The sequence below is a fragment of the Stenella coeruleoalba genome (assembly GCF_951394435.1).
Source record: "Stenella coeruleoalba genome assembly, chromosome: 13".
Classification (NCBI taxonomy): Eukaryota; Metazoa; Chordata; class Mammalia; order Artiodactyla; family Delphinidae; genus Stenella; species Stenella coeruleoalba.
Genome location: NC_137159.1, coordinates 51,868,281 through 51,886,876, shown reverse-complemented (window position 1 = coordinate 51,886,876; position 18,596 = coordinate 51,868,281). Strand labels below are relative to the sequence as shown.

The window sequence follows — 18,596 nt, the reverse complement described above, 5'->3', positions numbered from 1 at the left end:
TTCTGAGCTTCGGTGAGGCCTGGACCTCCCTTATGCTGCCCACTTACTCATTCAGTGTATGAGGGACATTCATTTTTCCCAAGGGCCTTGCCCTATTGATCCAGCCGTTAATTCCCCCAGCTGACTCCTGCCCCTTGCTCTTCCTAATTGACCTGGGATTGAAAGTGCTAGCCTGAAAGTCAGGAGCTGGGAGGCCCCTACCTGGGGTCCACTTCCCCTCACTGCCACCAGAGGGCAGCCGTGGACTCTGGTTGGAGCCTCGCCCCGGGCAGTTCTGCGGATGCTTCTGCCAGGAGGCAGCTTTCTGTTGGGCTGGGGGGTTGATGGCTACGGGGCCCGGGGGGTTGATGGCTACGGGGCCCAGGGTCTTGGCTGTGGGGGAGGCTTGGTTCTCCTTTGCACGAAGCAGCCCAGGGGTGAGGCAGCAGGGGACACCTGGGGGTGGTGCAATGCCAGGGAATCTGTTGATGACCCTGACCTCACTAGGACCGGGTCTCTTGAGTATCTCCCAAGAAAAGAATGTGAGCCGGGGCTTCCCTGGTAGCGCAGTGGTTAAGAATCCACCTGCCAATGCAGGGGATACGGGTTCGAGCCCTGGTCCAGGAAGATCCCACATGCCGTGGAGCAACTAAGCCCGTGGGCCACGACTACTGAGCCTGTGCTCTAGAGCCTGCGAGCCATAACTACTGAGCCCACGTGCTGCAACTACTGAAGCCCACATGCCTAGAGCCCGTGCTCTGCAGCAAGAGAAGCCGCCGCAATGAGAAGCCCGCGTGCCACAACTAGAGAAATCCCGCGCACAGCAACGAAGACCCAACGCAGCCAAAAATAAATAAATAAATAAAAGAACGTGAGCCAACTTGGCTCCTTCCCCCACAGCAGGCAAGAGGCCGTTTCTCTTTGGGGTGGTCTCTTTCTCTTCTCCCTCGACCTACAGAGCCCATTCTCGGCTCAGGGCTGAGAGTGAGCTTGGGCCGTGTGTGTTGAACCAGGTGGGCTGCATGTTTTGTGCGTGCTCTTAAAAAAACTTTTTTTAATCACTAAAGCAATATATGCTTATTGTACCAAAACCAAACAATAGAGAAGAGAGTGTTTTCTGAGGGAGTTGCCCAGGACTTGGCAGGTTGTGCGGCCTTATGAAGACACTCTCCCTTTCTGGTGTGTGTGTGTGTGTGTGTGTGTGTGTGTGTGTGTGTGTGTGTGTGTGTGTGTGTGTGTGTGTGTGTGTGTGTGTGTGTGTGTGTGTGTGTGTGTGTGTGTGTGTGTGTGTGTGTGTGTGGCACCTTAGAAAACCTGCTGTTGGGTATGACCCCGTAAGGGGTGTGTTCAGTCAGTAGTAATTTTGTATTCTTAGCAACCACCCAGTATCTGCAGTGCTGGGGGAGGGCACGAGACAGAAGGCTCTCAGGGGCATTCAGGGGCCAGAATCACCCAACAGTGAAGCCCAGGAGAGCCTCCTGGTGGTCACAGAAGAGACCTCTTTGGGCACAGGGAGACCTCTGAGGCCCATTGGAGAGAGCACATCCTTCCAGCATCTCTTAATGCACAGCCTTTGTTTATTGTCAGCACCCACCGCCCATACCCCACCTCACTAGAAAGCTCCCCTTGCCTGGATGTCTTCAGTGTCCTGCAAAGGAAGTGTCACAGCCTTTTTCTGGGGCTGGGAGTGAAAAGGGAGCTCTCAGTTTCACATTTGAAACTGATAATGTGAGTCTGTGGCAAGAAGGAATAGCTTCATAACCATTTGAACTTCACCTGACCTTGTCTCCTGATTCAACCCTCTAGCTGTTGGGATCTGCCAACTGGCTGAGCATTTCTGGGTCTTTGACCGGAAACCTCTCATACACAATAAGCAATGCCAGCCCTGAAACGGGGACTTCTGGCCAGTGTCGTAAGTACCAGAGCCTGTTTAGGTTCCATTCAGTGAAAAATTCCATACATTTTCTCATTCTCTGTTTCAAATCCAACAAAATCCCCACCCCCACCCCAAATTTGTTGAGCACCTACTGTATGCAAAATATTTTGCTAAGCTCTTGAATAAACCATGAGCGTGTCTAATTTTACAGACTGTGAGCTCGTTATGTGCAGGGCTGTGAATAAGCTATTCATTCACTCATTCGGTCTCTTAATTCTTTCTCTCTGCATTAGTTGGATGCCTGTTGAGAACAGGACACTTGGTGTACAGTATCCAGGCACTTGGTATACAGTAGGCACTTTGTAGAGACTTAGTTGAGGGAGTCCTGGAGTTCAAATAGGCAGGAAAGGAAAGGGTAACTGTGCCATTCATTGTCTTTCTCAAGGGTCTTGTTAGTTAAAAGGGAGTGAAATCTGAACCCTTGGTACCTGTGGTGAACCCACCTCTCCCCTTGGGTGATTGATGGCCTGAAGAGGCAGGCATCTTCCAGGCTTTAATTTTGTGATTGGAAAATGAGGATTTATTTATTCCACAATGATTTCTTTTTTTAAAATTTATTTATTTATTTATTTATGGCTGTTTGGGGTCTTCGTTGCTGTGCGTGAGGTTTTTCTAGTTGTGCTGAGAGGGGGGCTACTCTTCGTTGCGGTGCACAGGCTTCTCATTGCAGTGGCTTCTCTTGTTGCGGAGCACGGGCTCTAGGCACGTGGGCTTCAGTGGTTGTGGCACACGGGCTCAGTAGTTTTGGCTCGCGGGCTCTAGAGCGCAGGCTCAGTAGTTGTGGCGCATGGGCTTAGTTGCTCTGCGGCATGTGAGATCTTCCTGGACCAGGGCTTGAACCCACGTCCCCTGCATTGGCAGGTGGATTCTTAACCACTGCGCCACCAGGGAAGTTCCCACAGTGATTTGTTGAGGGCCTTCTATGTTCTAAGCATTGTGCGGGTACCCGGGAATGTGAAGCTTCCCTCACCAACCTCATTAGAAGTTGCAAAGACTGGATAAGATGAAGTGCTTTGGAAAAATCTGCCCCGCTGCCTACTGCTGACCAGGGGCCTGGGGGAGCTTGCCGCCTCCTTGCATGGCTCCCCTGGAGGCCCCCCTAAGATGAGCTGTTTCCCTTGACCCATCCCTGCATGTACATATCCTCTTTCTCTGCTCCTGGCCAGCCAGAGTTTACTTGAGTTGGAATCCGTGACCTCCTGGCTTCTCCACATGCAGCCTGATTCTGAGCCAGGGTTTGTTTGAGGCCCTGTTTGGATATTGTTAAAAGTGGCAGCTTTGCTCAGAAAGGTCAGTGTGAGAGACCAGAACAAAAAGATCTTTCAAGCTGGCCTCTCGTGGGGCTCAGAAAAGCCCCAGCTCTACCTGGCACTGACAGTTTATACCCAGGACAGGATTACTCAAGCTGGTGGGAGAAACCCCATCTAGTTTCCCATTTCCCAGAGGGCTGAGCTGAGGCGGAGGGGCATTCCCGACATTTCAGAACAGGTCGGCACCAGCCAGGAGCCCAGATCTCTCCCTGTCTAGCCCTGGCCCCTGGAACCTATGTTGGTTTTCCTCTTTACCTGCATTCAATAAAAAGTGGGATTTACCCCAAAGATGCCTAAAGGTGATTATTTGCTTTGCTAAAGAATTCCTGGGAGCTTATTTAGATGTCAGAGTCCCGTATAGATTTGAAAATAGTAAAAAATATACAACTTTGGAGGCACAAGATCCTGTTAAAATTGCAGTTCTCATTCCTAAATTGAGTGTGTATTGGGGGAGGACCCTGAAACAAAGCAACTAGTATACCAAGTCCATGATTTCAGGTATGCTTGATTAAGGTGAGATATCTACTGAAGTAAAAAGAAAGAAGATATAAAGAAAAGTATTACACAAAACAATGACACTGATGGTGTACAGCTAGTAGCAAAAATTGTAGATGTGGTATGCAGATGACAGAAGTCGGGGGGATGCTGATTGCAACTGAAGACCTGATTTTATAGAGGAGAGGGCCGTGCATAGCCCACAGAGGTGAGCTCTGCCCTCAGTAGCAGTGCCCAGGCACGAACCATCTCTAAGGACCCTGTGGAGCCCTGTGCTGCTTGCCCCTCCTGGTTCTTCAGAAGCTCTAGGCAGGCTAGGAAGTATCGTTGTGGCTCTGACTCTATTCCCCAGGTCTTTGTCTCCATCCTCAGCCTTACAGACAGGAGTCTGAGTTCATAGTGTTAGTGGTTTGCACATTTGGGTCTTGCTTGTATGAAACCAGAGGTTCCCAGAAGGCAAGGAATTGATCTCCTGTCCTTTTATGCCTCCAAGCTCCAGAGCCCCCAGGAATCTATTTCATTCATGAAAGCTGCAGGAGGGGCTCACGTGACTTTCCCGGCTGCCACCTTTGGCTCTTCACCCTCTGTGATCTTTCATTTCTACATTTGCTGGCCTGGGAGCCTCTGCTTTCCCTTGCGAGCTATTGATCTAGGGAACCCCCCGGAACAAGTGAGGACGGCAGTCCTCAGACATTTGCTGAGCACACATGCCCGGGCTGAGCTTCAGGAACAAGACTGCCCTCAGGGGGTGCACAGTGGGAAAGGGGTCAGCCTGTAAATGGAAAATGACTGCAATGCCGTGCTTGCTTCAAAAGAGGACTTAACGCGGGGCGAGAGCTGTGCAGTCAGGAGGGGTGGGTGTGGGGAGGGGCCCAGGGAAGGCTGCAAGGAGGAAGTGATGTTGGAAGGTGATGTGTAAAGACACAGATTTTTTTAAGGATGTGTAGGGGAAGGGCTCTTTAAGGCAGTGGGGGAAGCCTGTTCCAAGACTTGACATAGGGAACTGTGGACGGTTGTTGAGAAAGGACTGGAGTGGTGGGAGATGAGATGGGAGAGAGCCAAGGGGCAGACCCGACAGCCCTGGGACACCGTACTGAGGGCCTAGACTGAATTCTGTAAGCCTGGGGGCACCGACGAAAGGCCAACATGGGAAGGAACAAGATGACTTTTGCATGTCAGGTAGAGCCCTCAAGGGGCAGTGGGAGTTGTTTTTCAAACTCAGGCCACACCCATCAGTGGGTTGCAAGATTGTTTAGTGGGCTGCCGCCAGCATTTTTAAAATGGGGAAGTAGTGGGAGACGTAAAAGAGAAAATATCGGAGTGGACTGCATTGCACATAGTAGAGACAGGTAATATATCAGGAAACTTAACTTCAGTTTTATGTAAGCAGTGTGTGCATATATACAGGGTTGCAATGTCAGGTGTATTTCTTACTATGGATCACACTTTAAAAAGCTCGCAAATGACTTTAAGGCACAGAGGGCTGACTGGAGGGGGTGAGACCAGCTGTCACTGTCATCTAGGCCCCAGGTGATGCAGGCCAGTCTAGGGCCCTGGTGGTAGGGCTTGAGAGGTGAGGATGGATTCCAGTGTAGACCGGATGTGGCAGATGAAGGTGGAGAATTTTTTTTTTTAATCTCATTAATAGCTTTTTTTTTTTTTTTTTTTTTTGCAATACATGGGCCTCTCACTGCTGTGGCCTCTCCCGTTGCGGAGCACAGGCTCCGGATGCGCAGGCTCAACAGCCACGGCTCACGGGCCCAGCCGCTCCGCGGCATGTGGGATCTTCCCGGAGGGGGGCACGAACCCGTGTCCCCTGCATCGGCAGGCGGACTCTCAACCACTGCGCCACCAGGAAAGCCCTAATAGCTTTTTTAATATGATTTTTTAAATTAATTAATTTATTTTATTTATTTATTTTTGGCTGCGTTGGCTCTACCTTGCTGCGTGCATGCTTTCTCCAGTTGTGGCGAGCGGGGGCTGCTCTTCGTTGCAGTGTGTGGGCTTCTCATTGCGGTAGCTTCTCTTGTTGCGGAGCATGGACTCTAGGCACGCGGGCGTCCGTAGTTGTGGCTCGCGGGCTCTAGAGTGCAGGCTCAGTAGTTGTGGTGCACGGGCTTTGTTGCTCCGTGGCATGTGGGAACGTCCCGGACCAGGGCTTGAACCCGTGTCCCCTGCATTGGGAGGCAGATTCTTAACCACTGAGCCACCAGGGAAGCCCAAAAATGGAGGATTTGAGGTTGACTGAAGTCAGAAAGTCTGGCACCAGCCCAAAGCACTTGGACCAAGATAACATCTTGTTTGAAATACTCGATCCTGGTCTCTTTCTGGTGGTAAACTGGAGGCCTGGGTTTCTAGAGAGCTACGGTGGAGAAGGATCCTTTCTATTCTTTGATCACTGTTGTCCTGGGCCTCTAGGATCAGGGTGCTACAATTCTGACCTTTCATACCAATTATTGGATGTTTTCAAATAACACTCAAATGGGCAGGCTCCTCCTAGTTAGTGTCTGCAGGTTTGATGAGGATGTCTGTGTGGGAACTAGGCTGGTAATGACCCTGCTTCTACTGTCTTCCTGCTAGGAACATCGTGAAAGGCATGAGAGAACTCCGGGAGGTCCTACGCACTGTGGAGACCAAAGCAACTCAGAACTTCAAAGTGGTAATGGAGGAGGCCCCAGGGCTGGGTGCTGGCTGTGGCTGGTTTATTCAGGAGTTGATTTCAGTGGGAGGCAGCAGAAATCCTAGCAGGCAGCCTCTGAATCAGGGGAGTGTGTGCTTCTCCTCTCCCTGTCATGCTCATGGCAGACATTGCTAGTCAATCTCAGCATTGTTTTCCTCCAAGCCTGGGACACACCCTCAGCATCCTTCTCGTCGCAGCACTGCACATAGCCCCTCATGTTAGATCAATGCTGAAACCTCCTGTCATCCCTTCCTAGCAAGGTGGTGTGCTCATTCTTAGGGATTTGTTTATGATCTTAATAAATAACATTGGCTTGCTTTCCTGCCCCAGTTCAGGCCTACCTTCTTAGGCTTCTGCCCCTAATCAGAGCCACAGCAGCTTCTCACTCTAGACTTTTCGGTCGAATATCAGAAAGGTATCTGGTGGAGAGAGCTGCTTGCGCTGAGGGCTTTATGCTTTGCAAGGGCTATGAGTACTCTGAGCCGTGCTGGACTCCGTGGGACCCGGAGGAGGAGGAAATGTACCTCTTGTCTAGGAGAAGAGAGAGGACAAGAGATGAAGTCGGAGCCATCACAGGCCAACAGACGGGGTGGGGCAGCTCAGTGCTGGAGATACGGAGAAGCAAGGGGGCTCCTTGGGGCACAGTGGTGGACCTCCTGGAGGGGCAGCGATTTGCAAGCAGGCAGATTTGGCTGGACGGTGGGTGGAGGGCACGGCAGGCCGCGGCCGGGCAGAGCCAGCACCTGCCTGCATGTGAGCTCCTCCCTCTCTGCCAGGTGGCAGCCAAGCACCTGGCAGGGGTCCTGCTGCACTCCCTGAGCGAGGAATGCTACTGGAGCCCCCTGTCCCACCCACTGCCCGAGTTCATGAGCAAGGAGGAGAATTCCTTCATCACACAGGCCCTGCGGAAACCTCAACTCTACGAAGGAGACAAGTAAGCCTATCTGCTCTGGGGACCACCCCAGGCTCAGGCCACCGTCCCCAGGGTTCGGTCCCCACTGGCGGCCCCTCTCTCTGCCCCATGCTCTCCTGCAGCCGCCGCCCAGCTCCCTGCCAGGCAGGCTCTTCAGAAGCAGCAGAGCCAAATAGACTAGAGAAGGCAGGTCTTGGGGTGGGGGGTTGAGGGGGCATCCTCTAAGGCACCCAAAGGCCAAACAAATTATTTGGCGGGCGGGGGGAGGGGGGATACCTGCCTTCCTAATGGTCTTAATGCACCGTCTGTCGTGTTTGTGCCAGTAATCGAAGGTGGGGTCTGTGAACTTCTTTCTCGCTCTTGTCTGCTGCTGGCCCCAGCCGCTTCATGCGGTGCTGGGGGCTGGAAGGGGCATCCCCCTCAAGAGCATTGCAGTGTTTCCAGCCCTCGCCCACCGTAGGCTTTCAGATCCATGCCTCTGGGGCATGATAAAGAGCTGCAGGTGGGATCCAGTGCCTGTGAATTATGCAGGAGAAGGTCACCTTACCAGGGCGGGTGCTGACTCCGGGGCAGAAGGGCCAGCGTGGCAGGCCAGCGTGCTGCTTCGGAGGGCCGTGCTGCAGCCCAGGCTGCCATCTGTGTCTTCCAGCCTCTACTGCCCGAAGGATAACATTGAGGAAGCCCTGCTGCTGCTGCTCATCAGCGAGTCCATGGTAAGCTCAAGGCCTCTGGCCCGTGCAGTAAAGCTGTGGGGCTTGGGCACCGCCCACCAGGTCCTGGCCGAGCTCAGCCCCCAGGGATGTCCCTGAAGCAGGCCTCTTGGGTCTGTTCCCCCTCAGGGGGTGCAGCTCCCTCATGAGATCTAGGTGTGGAGTACAAGGCCGCCTTCGGGGGCCTGGGTCCTACCCCCAAATGAGCAGGGACTGGGCGAGCTAACAAATTCCCACCTCCTGCTTCTGGAATTACAAAAGGTGTCATCAGCAAGTCAACAGAAGGTTGCGTGGACAGTTCTGTGCTGGGTCGGTGATGATGGAAGGGGGTGGAAGGAACGTGTACTTTCACGGCAGGAGGCCTGGATTCAGGTTCCGGCCCTGGGCAGATCACCTAAGCTCTGTGAGCCTCAGCTCCCACCGCTAAGGTGATAGTAACTCACAGAGGTGAGGTGCCTGTACAAGGGATTCACTCATTCATGCCACTCCTAATACAGAGTGTCATCCACTTTGTGCCAGGCCCTGTTCTAGACTGCAGAGAAGCAGCAGCAAACAAAACGGAGAAAACGTCCTGCCCTCACGGAGCTTACATTCTAGTGAGGGAGGTGGGCAACAAATGAATTAACTACTCAACTACCCAGGGTTGCGATGTCTAAGTGCTGTGGAAAAATAAGGCGGAGGGGGTAAGGCGGATAGAGCACACGTGAAATGCTCTCTAGATTTTTTTCACAAGACCCGCTTCTCCTGCCCCGGGCAAACACACATGTGCACACGCACGCACACACACACGTGCCGTGGAGGCTCAGCGTCGGGGAGAAGTGTGTTGGGTCATCCGGGAGGTGATGAGATGAAGGATGGGTGGTCCAAGGGGGCTGAAGGAAGGGTGGGCAAGAGCATCAAAGCCAGATGTCCTCTGACTGAGGGACCCCTCAGAGCTTATGAGCTGGGGACCCCCGGGTTGAGAACTAGGTTTTTTAAGATGATGCATCTGAGAGCAGTGTGTGAAAGTGGAGTTTAAGAAACTGGGTCCCCAAATAGCAAAAAACAAATGTCCCTTTGGAAACCTGGGACTGTGTGATGCCAGGGTTTGTTTAGAGAACTCTGGTCAGTGGGTTGCCTCTGGCTGAGCAGGTCCCCCAGCAAGTAGACAGGAAGAGGGACACTGGACTCGGGGGTGAGAGAGTGTATCCTTCCCCAGCCAGGCGGGGTCCATTCGGATCCAAGAGTGCCGGGGAAGGGGCGTGGATATTTGGATCCCGAGGACAAACTGGCCGGGACATGGTCCTGAAAGGTTTGCACGGTGCGTGCTCGTGTGGAGGTGAGGTGGTTGCTGCTGGGTGGGGACATCTAGCTGGTTAGCCCAACGTGGAGGTAGAGGTACCAAGTGCCAGGTCTGATTGTCATGGGAGAACAGTGTACTTCTCACAGACTGAACCCCATTTCTTAATTATGGAACCTCAGCCATAGACCAGTATCCTCTCCCTGCCCCCTTCACACACCTCAGCCATCTCAGCACCTACACCATCAGGTGTGACTGCACAGAACTCACCTGTCTCAGGAAACACAGGGCGTTATTGTCACTTTCCTATGCTGAGGGTTACAGTGTTGTCCACAGGTGGGAAGTAAAAAGGTGAAAATGGGAACGTTTCTTAGGTCCTTTCTCTGCCAGATTCCAAGCTGATTATCTCATCTAGGTAGGGACTGTGTTGAGCGGTTTGAAAAATAACAGTTTCATATGATTCAGTCTAATACTAATATGTTCCCATCTTACAGGTGAGAAAAGTAAGGTCCAGGACAGGTACATGTCTTGGTCAAGGTTACATACTAATAATCCTTGCAGCCATGATTCAGATCACGTCTGTGATTCACTGACGGCTCTAAGTCTTGGTTTTCTCATCTGTCAAAGGCTCAAGGGGGTAACTTTGAGGATCAAGTGCGACAGAGCTTGGGGAGGGCTTTGTAAACAGGGAAGGCCTTGGCTGTCTGTGTGAAAATGGTCAGCATTTTGATCCCTGGCAGGGATAGAGGCTGGGCTCTGTCTCCCTAAGTATTTTCTGTGGCCATTGCTTGATCCGGGTGCCCAGAACCAGAGCTGAGATGGCTTTCCATTAAAGTTATTCCCCCCAAACCCTCAAGCTGCCCGTAAATCTCAAAGTAGAGAATGGCCTTTTACTAAAAGGTGACCCATACTTGGAGCCAAGGTGGTTTCCCTCTAAGCAGCTCTTTCAAGAGGGTATGTGGCCGGCTGGCCTCCACTGGCCACTCGGGGGATCCAGGCCGGCTGGCCAGGCGGGTGTCGTGGGACTTCCCTGTGGCCTGCAGAGCAGCAGAAGTGCTCAGACGCCGAGTGTGCCGTAGCTGGGAGGAGGCAGTCTTCCAGGGCTGGCTGGTTGGTTTCCTCCTGCTCACACCCAGCCTGTCACACATCTAGAAGCTTCAGGTATTTGGGGGAGGATGTTGGCGATGGACGTAGCTTTGGTGTCTCATCTATCGAGGGCTTTCCACCTGGGATCCGGATCTGGCCGCTGTGGCTCCGCGCGGTTTCTCAGAGTGACCAGACCGCCTCTGACTTCTCACTCGCCCTTATTTTACGCCCTCCTTTCCTGCAGGTCACATTCTCCGTCAGGTGTGGGCGCCAGGCTCCTGCCCTGACCCTTCAGCCGACCCCTGAGGCTCAGCCCGGCCTCCATGTGCCAGCAGGGTTTTCCTCATCTCCCTTTAGTGCTGGCTGGCTTTGGCTCCAGATGATAGGGAGAAACCTCTAGAAGCAGCAGCTGCCTTGGCTGCTCCTTGGGTTCTCCTAATCCCTGCAGAATTCTTTATGCGGCAGTAACAGCTATTCCAGCACAGCCAGCCCAGGAGGCATAATCATCACAGCTCTCCACTTCTCCACAGCTAGCTGCTTCAGGAAAGGGTGTTGCAGGTTTCCTGAGCACGTCCGCCCCTATTTTGTGGTTTGCAGCTCAGAGGAGTAGGCTGCCTGGGGGCTGGGTGTGGGGTTGGTGCCTGAAGTATGGTTTTTGTTTCGGGCTGAGTGTGATCGGAATGAATCGGGCAGCCCTCGTCTTTCAAGAGGTAAATAGAAACCTTACAGATGCTTTCACAGAAGCGCAAGGGACGTGAGTTCTAACTGGCTAAAGGAGATTTGTGTTTTGAACTCAGTTTTGAGTTTTCAGCACCGAAAGGACACTTAAAAATGCCCATCCACCCACCCACCTACTCATCTCTCCACCATCCAGTCTTGTTTGAGCAGCGAGAGTGTGCTGAGCTGTGCCCAGCACCGGGGGTAGAATGAGGAATGGTTAAATCACAGCGCTCGTCCCAGGCGTCTTCCTACCCAGTGGAACATGTATGTGTCTGGGGACACGGAGGAAATCCTGGTCCCCAGATCAGAAGGAACTATCTCAGTCTGCTGAACCTCAAATGCATATTCTAGTTATTTTTTTTTAACACCTTTATTGGAATATAATTGCTCCACAATGGTGTGTTAGTTTCTGCTGTATAACAGTGTATCAGCTATACGTATACATACATCCCCATATGCCCTCCCTCTTGCGTCTCCCTCCCACCCTCCCTATCCCACCCCTCTAGGTGGTCACAAAGCACCAAGCTCATCTCACTGTGCTATGCGGCTGCTTCCCACTAGCTATCAGTTTTACGTTTGGTAGTGTATATATGTCCATGCCATTCTCTCACTTTGCCCCAGCTTACCCTTCCCCCTCCCCGTGTCCTCAAGTCCATTCTCTACATCTGTGTCTTTAGTCCTGTCCGGCCGCTAGGTTCTTCAAAAACTTTTTTTTTTTTTTTTTTAGATTCTATATATATGTGTTAGCATACGGTATTTGTTTTTCTCTTTCTGACTAGTGGTTGAAAGAACCATGTGTCAAAATCAGCCTGATTTTCTCAGTTGGGTAACCAGGAGGTACAGGACTCTGCCATTTCTCAAATCTTGATCTAAGGCATAAAAATATGTGTTAGAGCAAACTGAATCCTCGAGCCCCAGTTCCGTTCAGCTGGGGGAGAAGCTTCTTCCGGTGTCAGGCTTTGGGGAGCTGAAAGGACACAGAGGCTTGGGTTGGGGGGGGGGTAAGCCCCTGGGGCCTGGGATCCTGCAGGTTAACAAACGAACTGCCATCCGTGCCCAGCATCAGGCCCCCGCGACTTGCATCTTGAATTGGCCGTTCACAGCCTGTGCAGCCTGGGCAAGTCTCTTACTGCCCTGATCCTCAGTTTTCTGTAAAATGGGGCTAATAAGGTCTCTCTTGCAGGCATTGGGTGGATGAAGTAAGAAAATGAGCACGAAGCTGCCTGGTACATTGTGGGTGTTGAACATGTATTCGTCTTATCCTGATGACTACCTGGTTCTGAGTCATTAATTTTAGAAAACATTTAGATTCAGGTCTGGTTGGGAGAAAAATTGGTTTGAGGATATACTGTTTGGTTAAAAAAACAAAACAAAACAAAAACGCTTCTCGGGCTTGATTCCATTCGGGTCTCAGCAGATGAGCACAGATAGTTTCAGCTTCTGGCGCCTGGTTTGCTGTGACGTGAGGCCCTGCTGTGCTGCAGGCTGCAAGCGGAAAGGGTCTGTTAATGCTGCCAGCTCAGAACCCTCGGAGCAGTGGAGGTGGGAGAGCCTCGCGCCCTCGTTGGCAGGAAGATTTCTGCTGTAGGAGCCCGATGCGCAGGAGCGTGGGCTGGCGGGGGCCTGGCTGGGGCCGCCGTGTAGATGGGACACAGCACAGAGCATGTTATTCCTTGGCTCTGTGGACTGGCGGCTCGAGAGCCGGTGGTGATGATGGCTGCCGGTGGGGGTGACAGCACGAGCAGAACGGGACAGCATCCTCCAGGGAGGAGGGGCAGGGGCCAGGCAGACTGGCACCAGGAGACTCCTTTCTGGGGTGATTGCTGGAGGTGAGCAGTGGGCCCTGAGGCTGGGTCCTTGGCCAGCAGAGAGGTTGTCCCTGAGAACAGGGCTGACGTGGTCCAAGGAGCTTGTTCTCTGCAGAGAAGCAGCACCTGAGGCCTGACTGAGAAAGTCCAGCCTGTGTTTTGCTTTGGTGCTTCCCTAAGCAGAGACATCTGAGGGCCTCTGATGGCATGGGCGGGGCTAGTGGACACTTCCTTGGAAGCACCTGGAGGCAGGGGAAGAGCCAGGGGTGAAGTCAGAATGTCTAGGCTCTAATCTGGGTCCTAAACCTCCTATATGTATGCCTCGAGGAGCCTCCCTGGTCTCTCTGGGCCTCAGTTTTCTCATCTGTAAAATAGGACAGTAGAACAGGAGATGTTGTTGTCAGCATTATGAGATACCACTTACAAAGTGCTCTACAAGTTAGTTTCCTTTCCTTCTCCTACCCTGCTTGTGTCCAGGATCAAAGGAGACACAGGACTGGGCGAAGTGAAGGTCAGTGCTGTCTGTGGCCCTGCAGCCAGCAGAGGGTGGGGACCAGGGCTGGCAGAGGAGCCCACAAGACAGCAGGTGCTCAGGGCAGCAGAAGCCATCCTGGACTGGCTATCGGAGGTTCAGCCTTAATTCCTGGAGACCCCGCACACGTTAGTACACCCTCTGGGGCTCAGTTTCCCTGCCTGCAAAGGGGGCATCAGCAGTTTCATCCTGCCCCTCTGTGGGGTTACTGTGAGATCATGGCAGTGATAATTCAGTTCCTAAAATGCATGGCACACACATGAGGGATGGCTGTTTGAGCAAGAACCATCTTGCCTGAGGTGTCACGTGGGCTGCCCCCACCTCGGGGAATGACGATGCCCTTGTGGCCCCGTATTTGCTTCATGGATACGTGTCCAAAGACCACAAGTGGGTCACACTGGATGATGGTGGGGTGGGGAGGACCACGTTTCTTTGGCTTTTCCTCTTCTGACCTGCTGGAGGCCTGGGGTGAGCGTCCCTTAGTCTGGGGAGACTGCCCCTGGGAGGACAGCAGAGGGTCCAAGGCTAGGAGCTTGTCTCAGGGACAGCTGCTGAGCCCTGCCTGGGATTAAATGCATGGATTAAATAAGAGCAGGGCACCCCCAGAGGTGGGGGACCTGGGGGTTTTGCAGGGGAAAACAGAGGAAAATAGCCTGCCGTTATCCCCAAACCAGTAAGGAGTATGATGTTGAGAAGACCATTTAGTTTCTGCACGATTCATGTCTGTCACTGCATCTGATCTGGAGGATTTCCATGTGAGGACATTTTTTTTTTTTTTTTTTAACATCTTTATTGGGGTATGTGTGAGGACATTTAAATGGTGGAAGGGAAAGAGTGTGACTGGGACTAGTTAAAGGCAGGCTGCTGGTGGAGCTGGGAGCACTGTGTGGCCTGAGGGAGGTGAGTGCAGCAGAGGAGGGAATGGGACACCTGGGATGCCCTGGGTGGGGACTTGAAGCCCCCCGAGGGTCTGAGGCCCTGTGCACTGAGGCCTGCTCTGGCCCCTGAGCTGCACGTGAATTCCTACCCTGTTGCCAGCCCCCGCGAGGCTTCTTTTTTTTCTGCCCCAGTTCTCCCCACCCCACCCTGTTGCATGGTTACGTACACATGCTGCCCAGCTGCCCTGCAAGCACTGGAGCATTTCACTGCAGCCCTGCCCCGAAGCCACAGCAACCACTCGGCAAACTTCTGCTTTTGGCTTTCCTTTGGGGACCCACGCTTTCCTCTTGGCACAAATGCCAAGTCCTGAGGACCCCCGAGAAGATGCCTTCCCCACTGTCTGTGTGTTGGGGGGCGGTCCCCAGGCAGAGGAGATGCTGCTGTGAGCCCCTCTTCTGTTCCTGTCCTGCCGACCTAATGCTTGCCCAGAGCTGGAAATTCATGCCTCCCTCCCACCAGGCACACACATTCAGAGACGCTGTTCTCTTAAAGGTCAAGATCTAGGGCAACAGGAGGAAGTTTCCACACCAGGCCCAGAGATCCTTCTCTTTCTAATGTCACTTGAGAGTGCTGTGTGCAGGCCTGTGCTGGGGCTGGGAGGCTCGAGATGAGCGAGATGCATCCCTGCCCCGAAAACCCATGAGCCAGTGGGGTGTGCAGGGGCCCGGGTGTGTTCCCAGGGTTGGGAGAGGATGGGGGGGTGGGCAGCCTTGCCTGCTGAGATAAGTCGGGGACAGTGGCAGAAGGAAGGGATCCTTGAATTGAGTTTGAGGAGCCAAAAGGCATCCACATTGACAGATGGAACAAAGATGGGGCTCGGTTAGGAGAGGGAGCTGCAGGGAAGGACTTGGGAGCTAGTGGAGAGAAGCTGGCCAGGTGGGCAGCGTCTCATGGCAGCCACAGAAAGTGGGGGAGTTGGGAGGTGGGACCTGGCAGGGGCTGCGCACAGATAGGGTGACCAGAGCTCACTGCTCACCATCCCCTGCATGAGACTAGTCTGCATGGGTGGGTCCCGGATCCTGGATGTGTCCTGCAGGCAGCCTTCCATCAGGACCTCTCTCTCCCACCAGAGTTCTAGGTCAGATCCGCTCACTGTGTTCGTTGTGTACTGCGGCTGCGTCCCGTTTCCAGAGCCCCTCCCTGAGTGCAGGGACCGTGTCTCCCATCCTCTCATTCCCTGACCTCCTGCCCCGACCCCACCCCCATTGCTGCCTGGTGGGGGCCGCCTCTCCGGGGCCCACCCAGGGCGGCGAGAGCTGGGGCGTTGCTGGAGGTGGAGGAGTGGGGAGGTCCACGGCCAGGCGCAGAGCGAGTTTTGTGCTTCTCACTATAATAGTTCCTGCCGTGGCTCTCCTTAGAATCTCTTCTCTCTTCCTGTTGCTGCCTGTGTGGGTGGATATCACCAGGAAGGAGGGGGATTTCTCTGGCCCTTTCCCTCTCCATTCCTCTCCCTTAACCCTTTGGCACCTGACCGTCAGCTCTTGTTTACCAGGCTGGCACTGGTGCTCAGCCTTTCTGGGGATATCCTGGCATCCCCGGCACCCTTTCCTGGGGCAGGTCCACGCCCGTCAGGGCGGTGGGCAGCCCTTGCCTATTGTACCTAGAAGGGCAGCCATCAGGACCCCTGGCCCCTGGCCTGCCTTACTGAAATGCCCCCCCGGGTGAGTCACGTCCTTGGGTCTTACAGGTATTTTGGCTTCCAGAAGCCTCTGTGGGAATGTGCTTCAGGCCTGCACGGTAGGACACGTCCAGAGCCTACAGTCCAAAGGCCGTTGAGCTTCTGCCTCTGCAGTCATCACCCTGGGGAGCCTCAGCCCCTGACCAGGAGGAGGGGATAGTAGTCCTGCCCGGAAGAAGGTTGTGAGGACCACCTGTTGAAGCATTGTTTGAACCTGACCAGTGGGGATCTGGGTTTTAGGAGTCAGCAGGTCCCTTTTATTCTGTCAAAAAGGCCAAGTTCTTGGATCTGCAGTCCTTTGTGGGGAAGTAGAGGAGGGCGAGTCCCAACTCATGGAAGGGGGTTCAGCCTCTTCTACAGACGGAGAGGGATGCTGGGAAGAGACCCCTTTGGCAGAGGGGAGAAGAGGCAGGAGAGGGGAGGATGCTGGGAGCAGCCAGTGGGGGCGTCTGGCCAGAACCCAGCTTCGCTTCAGCTCAGGCACAGCCCTCAGTGTGTGTGTGTGCCTGTGTGTGTCTGTGTGTAGGAGACATGGGGGGCCCAGAGCATCCCCAGCCTGGTCCCCACCCTGCGGGGGATCCCTGTGACTCCTGTTTAGCTACTCTCGAGCCTGAGTGCTGTCCCCAGGATGTGAGTGTCCAAGAGAGGGTGGGACCACAGGCCACAGAACAAGGGTCCCCGGTTCCTGATGGGGAGATTTCACCCTGATGGGGTGATAGAGTTCCCCCCTTCAGATCGTACAGAATCGCCCACTCCTAAAGCACGTTTCCCCTCGCCCCTCCCCTCTCTGAGCAGCAAACCCCGCCCCGCCCAGGCAGCTCTGAGCTACTGGACTCCTAAGTGCCACATGCCCAGCACAGAGACCCCGGGTTTTGAGGAGGGACAGAGAGGAGGGTTCCATAGTCAGAAGGAGTCAGGGATAGGTCTGGGCTGGACGCAGGTGTGATAGGAAGGAGGTATGAGGTTCCTTATCAGAGGGACTTGGGGGGCCTGCAGAGGAAGAGAAGAGGGCACAGAGGGGCCACAGCCCAAACGCCCGTCCTGTGAGTCAAGCTGCAGAGCCGCCCATCTGATCTAGTCAGTCCCAGATGCTATCTGAAGCTCCTTCTGTGAGTGGACGGTTACACACACACAAGGAGCTGTCCCCCAGAACAGCTGGCCTGTATCCTCAATAATGCCAGTATCCTGGAGCCAGGCAAGGGCTGCAGGACTCTTCCCATTAAAGGGGGCACGAGAGACATGGCACCAATCCTGGGTTGGATCCTGGCATGATGACTTTACCAGAAAGGCCATCAATGGGATAGGCGGCAAAATCTGGAATAAGCTGATATTAGAGAATAGGAATAACGGTGTTCCACTTCCTGAATTTGGCATTTCTGTTGTGGTTATAGAAAGACTGTCCTCTTTTCTTTAGGGGTGAAGGGCCAAGTTGCCTTAACTGACTACTACTACTACTACTATTATTATTATTAGAGAGACAAAGCCAGTGTGCTCAGTGTTAACAATTGGGTTTACTGCTGTGGTACTGTTCTTGTGGCTTTTCTGTAGATTTGACTGTTTGCAGAATAAAACACTGAAGTTCAGGAGCATGGGCCCTCAGGACTGCCGTCTCACCCCAGCCCGGGCTGTGGGTGGAGGGTTTGCTCTCACCCCAGGTTTGCTCTCCTGGGGGGTGGGGAAAGGCTCTGGCTGGTTCTAGGAGTGTGGCCTGGGTCAGCGGCGAAAGGGCGACGGTCACTGGGCCTCAGAGGCAGGGGCCCTGTGGGGACAGGCACCTGCTCATTTTCTGTCCTTGCTCTTTCCTAAACCGTGTCTCCCCACAGGCTACTCGGGATGTGGTGCTGAGCCGGGCACCGGAGCAGGAGGAGGACCGGGCAGTGAGCCTGCGGAACGCTGCGGCCATCTACGACCTCCTGAGCATCACGCTGGGCAGGAGGGGCCAGTACGTCATGCTCTCCGAGGTACAGCCTCCTCCGCTGCCCCTCCCCTGCCTCCACCAAGGGGTACAGCTCTGTTCTTGGGAGACCCAGCTGGGGACTGTCTTATTTCCAGTGCCGAGAGGGCTGCCCTTCACTGGCAGGGTGGTTTTTGTTTGTTTGTTTTACAGATTTTTTTTTTTTTTTTTTTTTGGCGGTACGCGGGCCTCTCACTGTTGTGGCCTCTCCTGTTGCGGAGCACAGGCTCCGGACGCGTGGGCTCAGCAGCCGTGGCTCACGGGCCCAGCCACTCCGCCCCATGCGGGATCCCGGACCGGGGCACGAACTCGTGTCCCCTGCATCGGCAGGCGGACTCTCAACCGCTGCGCCACCAGGGAAGCCCAGTTTTACAGATATTTTCATGTGTTTTTTTCTTGTGAAAGAACGCATGGTGTTGTATAGAGAAACACAGGAGGAAAGTTACGCACCCCTCAGTTTCCCCCAGAGGTGATGCTGCTGTTCTGTGACTACCTGTCCTGGCAGGGTTCTGAGCTGAGTGTGGTCGGGAGCCTGGAGCACGCCCATTGTACTGGGCAGACACTGCCGGGGCAGTGC

The 18,596-nt window shown here is 53.9% G+C and overlaps 1 protein-coding gene across 3 annotated transcripts in view; it reads left to right on the top strand.

Annotated features, from left to right (window-relative positions):
• TTC7A (tetratricopeptide repeat domain 7A) overlaps positions 1 to 18,596 on the top strand; it is a 122,809-nt gene that overhangs the window by 46,589 nt on the left and 57,624 nt on the right. For all 3 annotated transcript variants that reach the window (XM_079941260.1, XM_079941262.1, XM_079941261.1), the window contains 4 exons: positions 6,301 to 6,379; positions 7,177 to 7,334; positions 7,963 to 8,026; positions 17,889 to 18,026. In XM_079941260.1, coding sequence (XP_079797386.1) covers positions 6,301 to 6,379; positions 7,177 to 7,334; positions 7,963 to 8,026; positions 17,889 to 18,026 — 439 coding nt within the window. The remainder of the gene's footprint in view (positions 1 to 6,300; positions 6,380 to 7,176; positions 7,335 to 7,962; positions 8,027 to 17,888; positions 18,027 to 18,596) is intronic.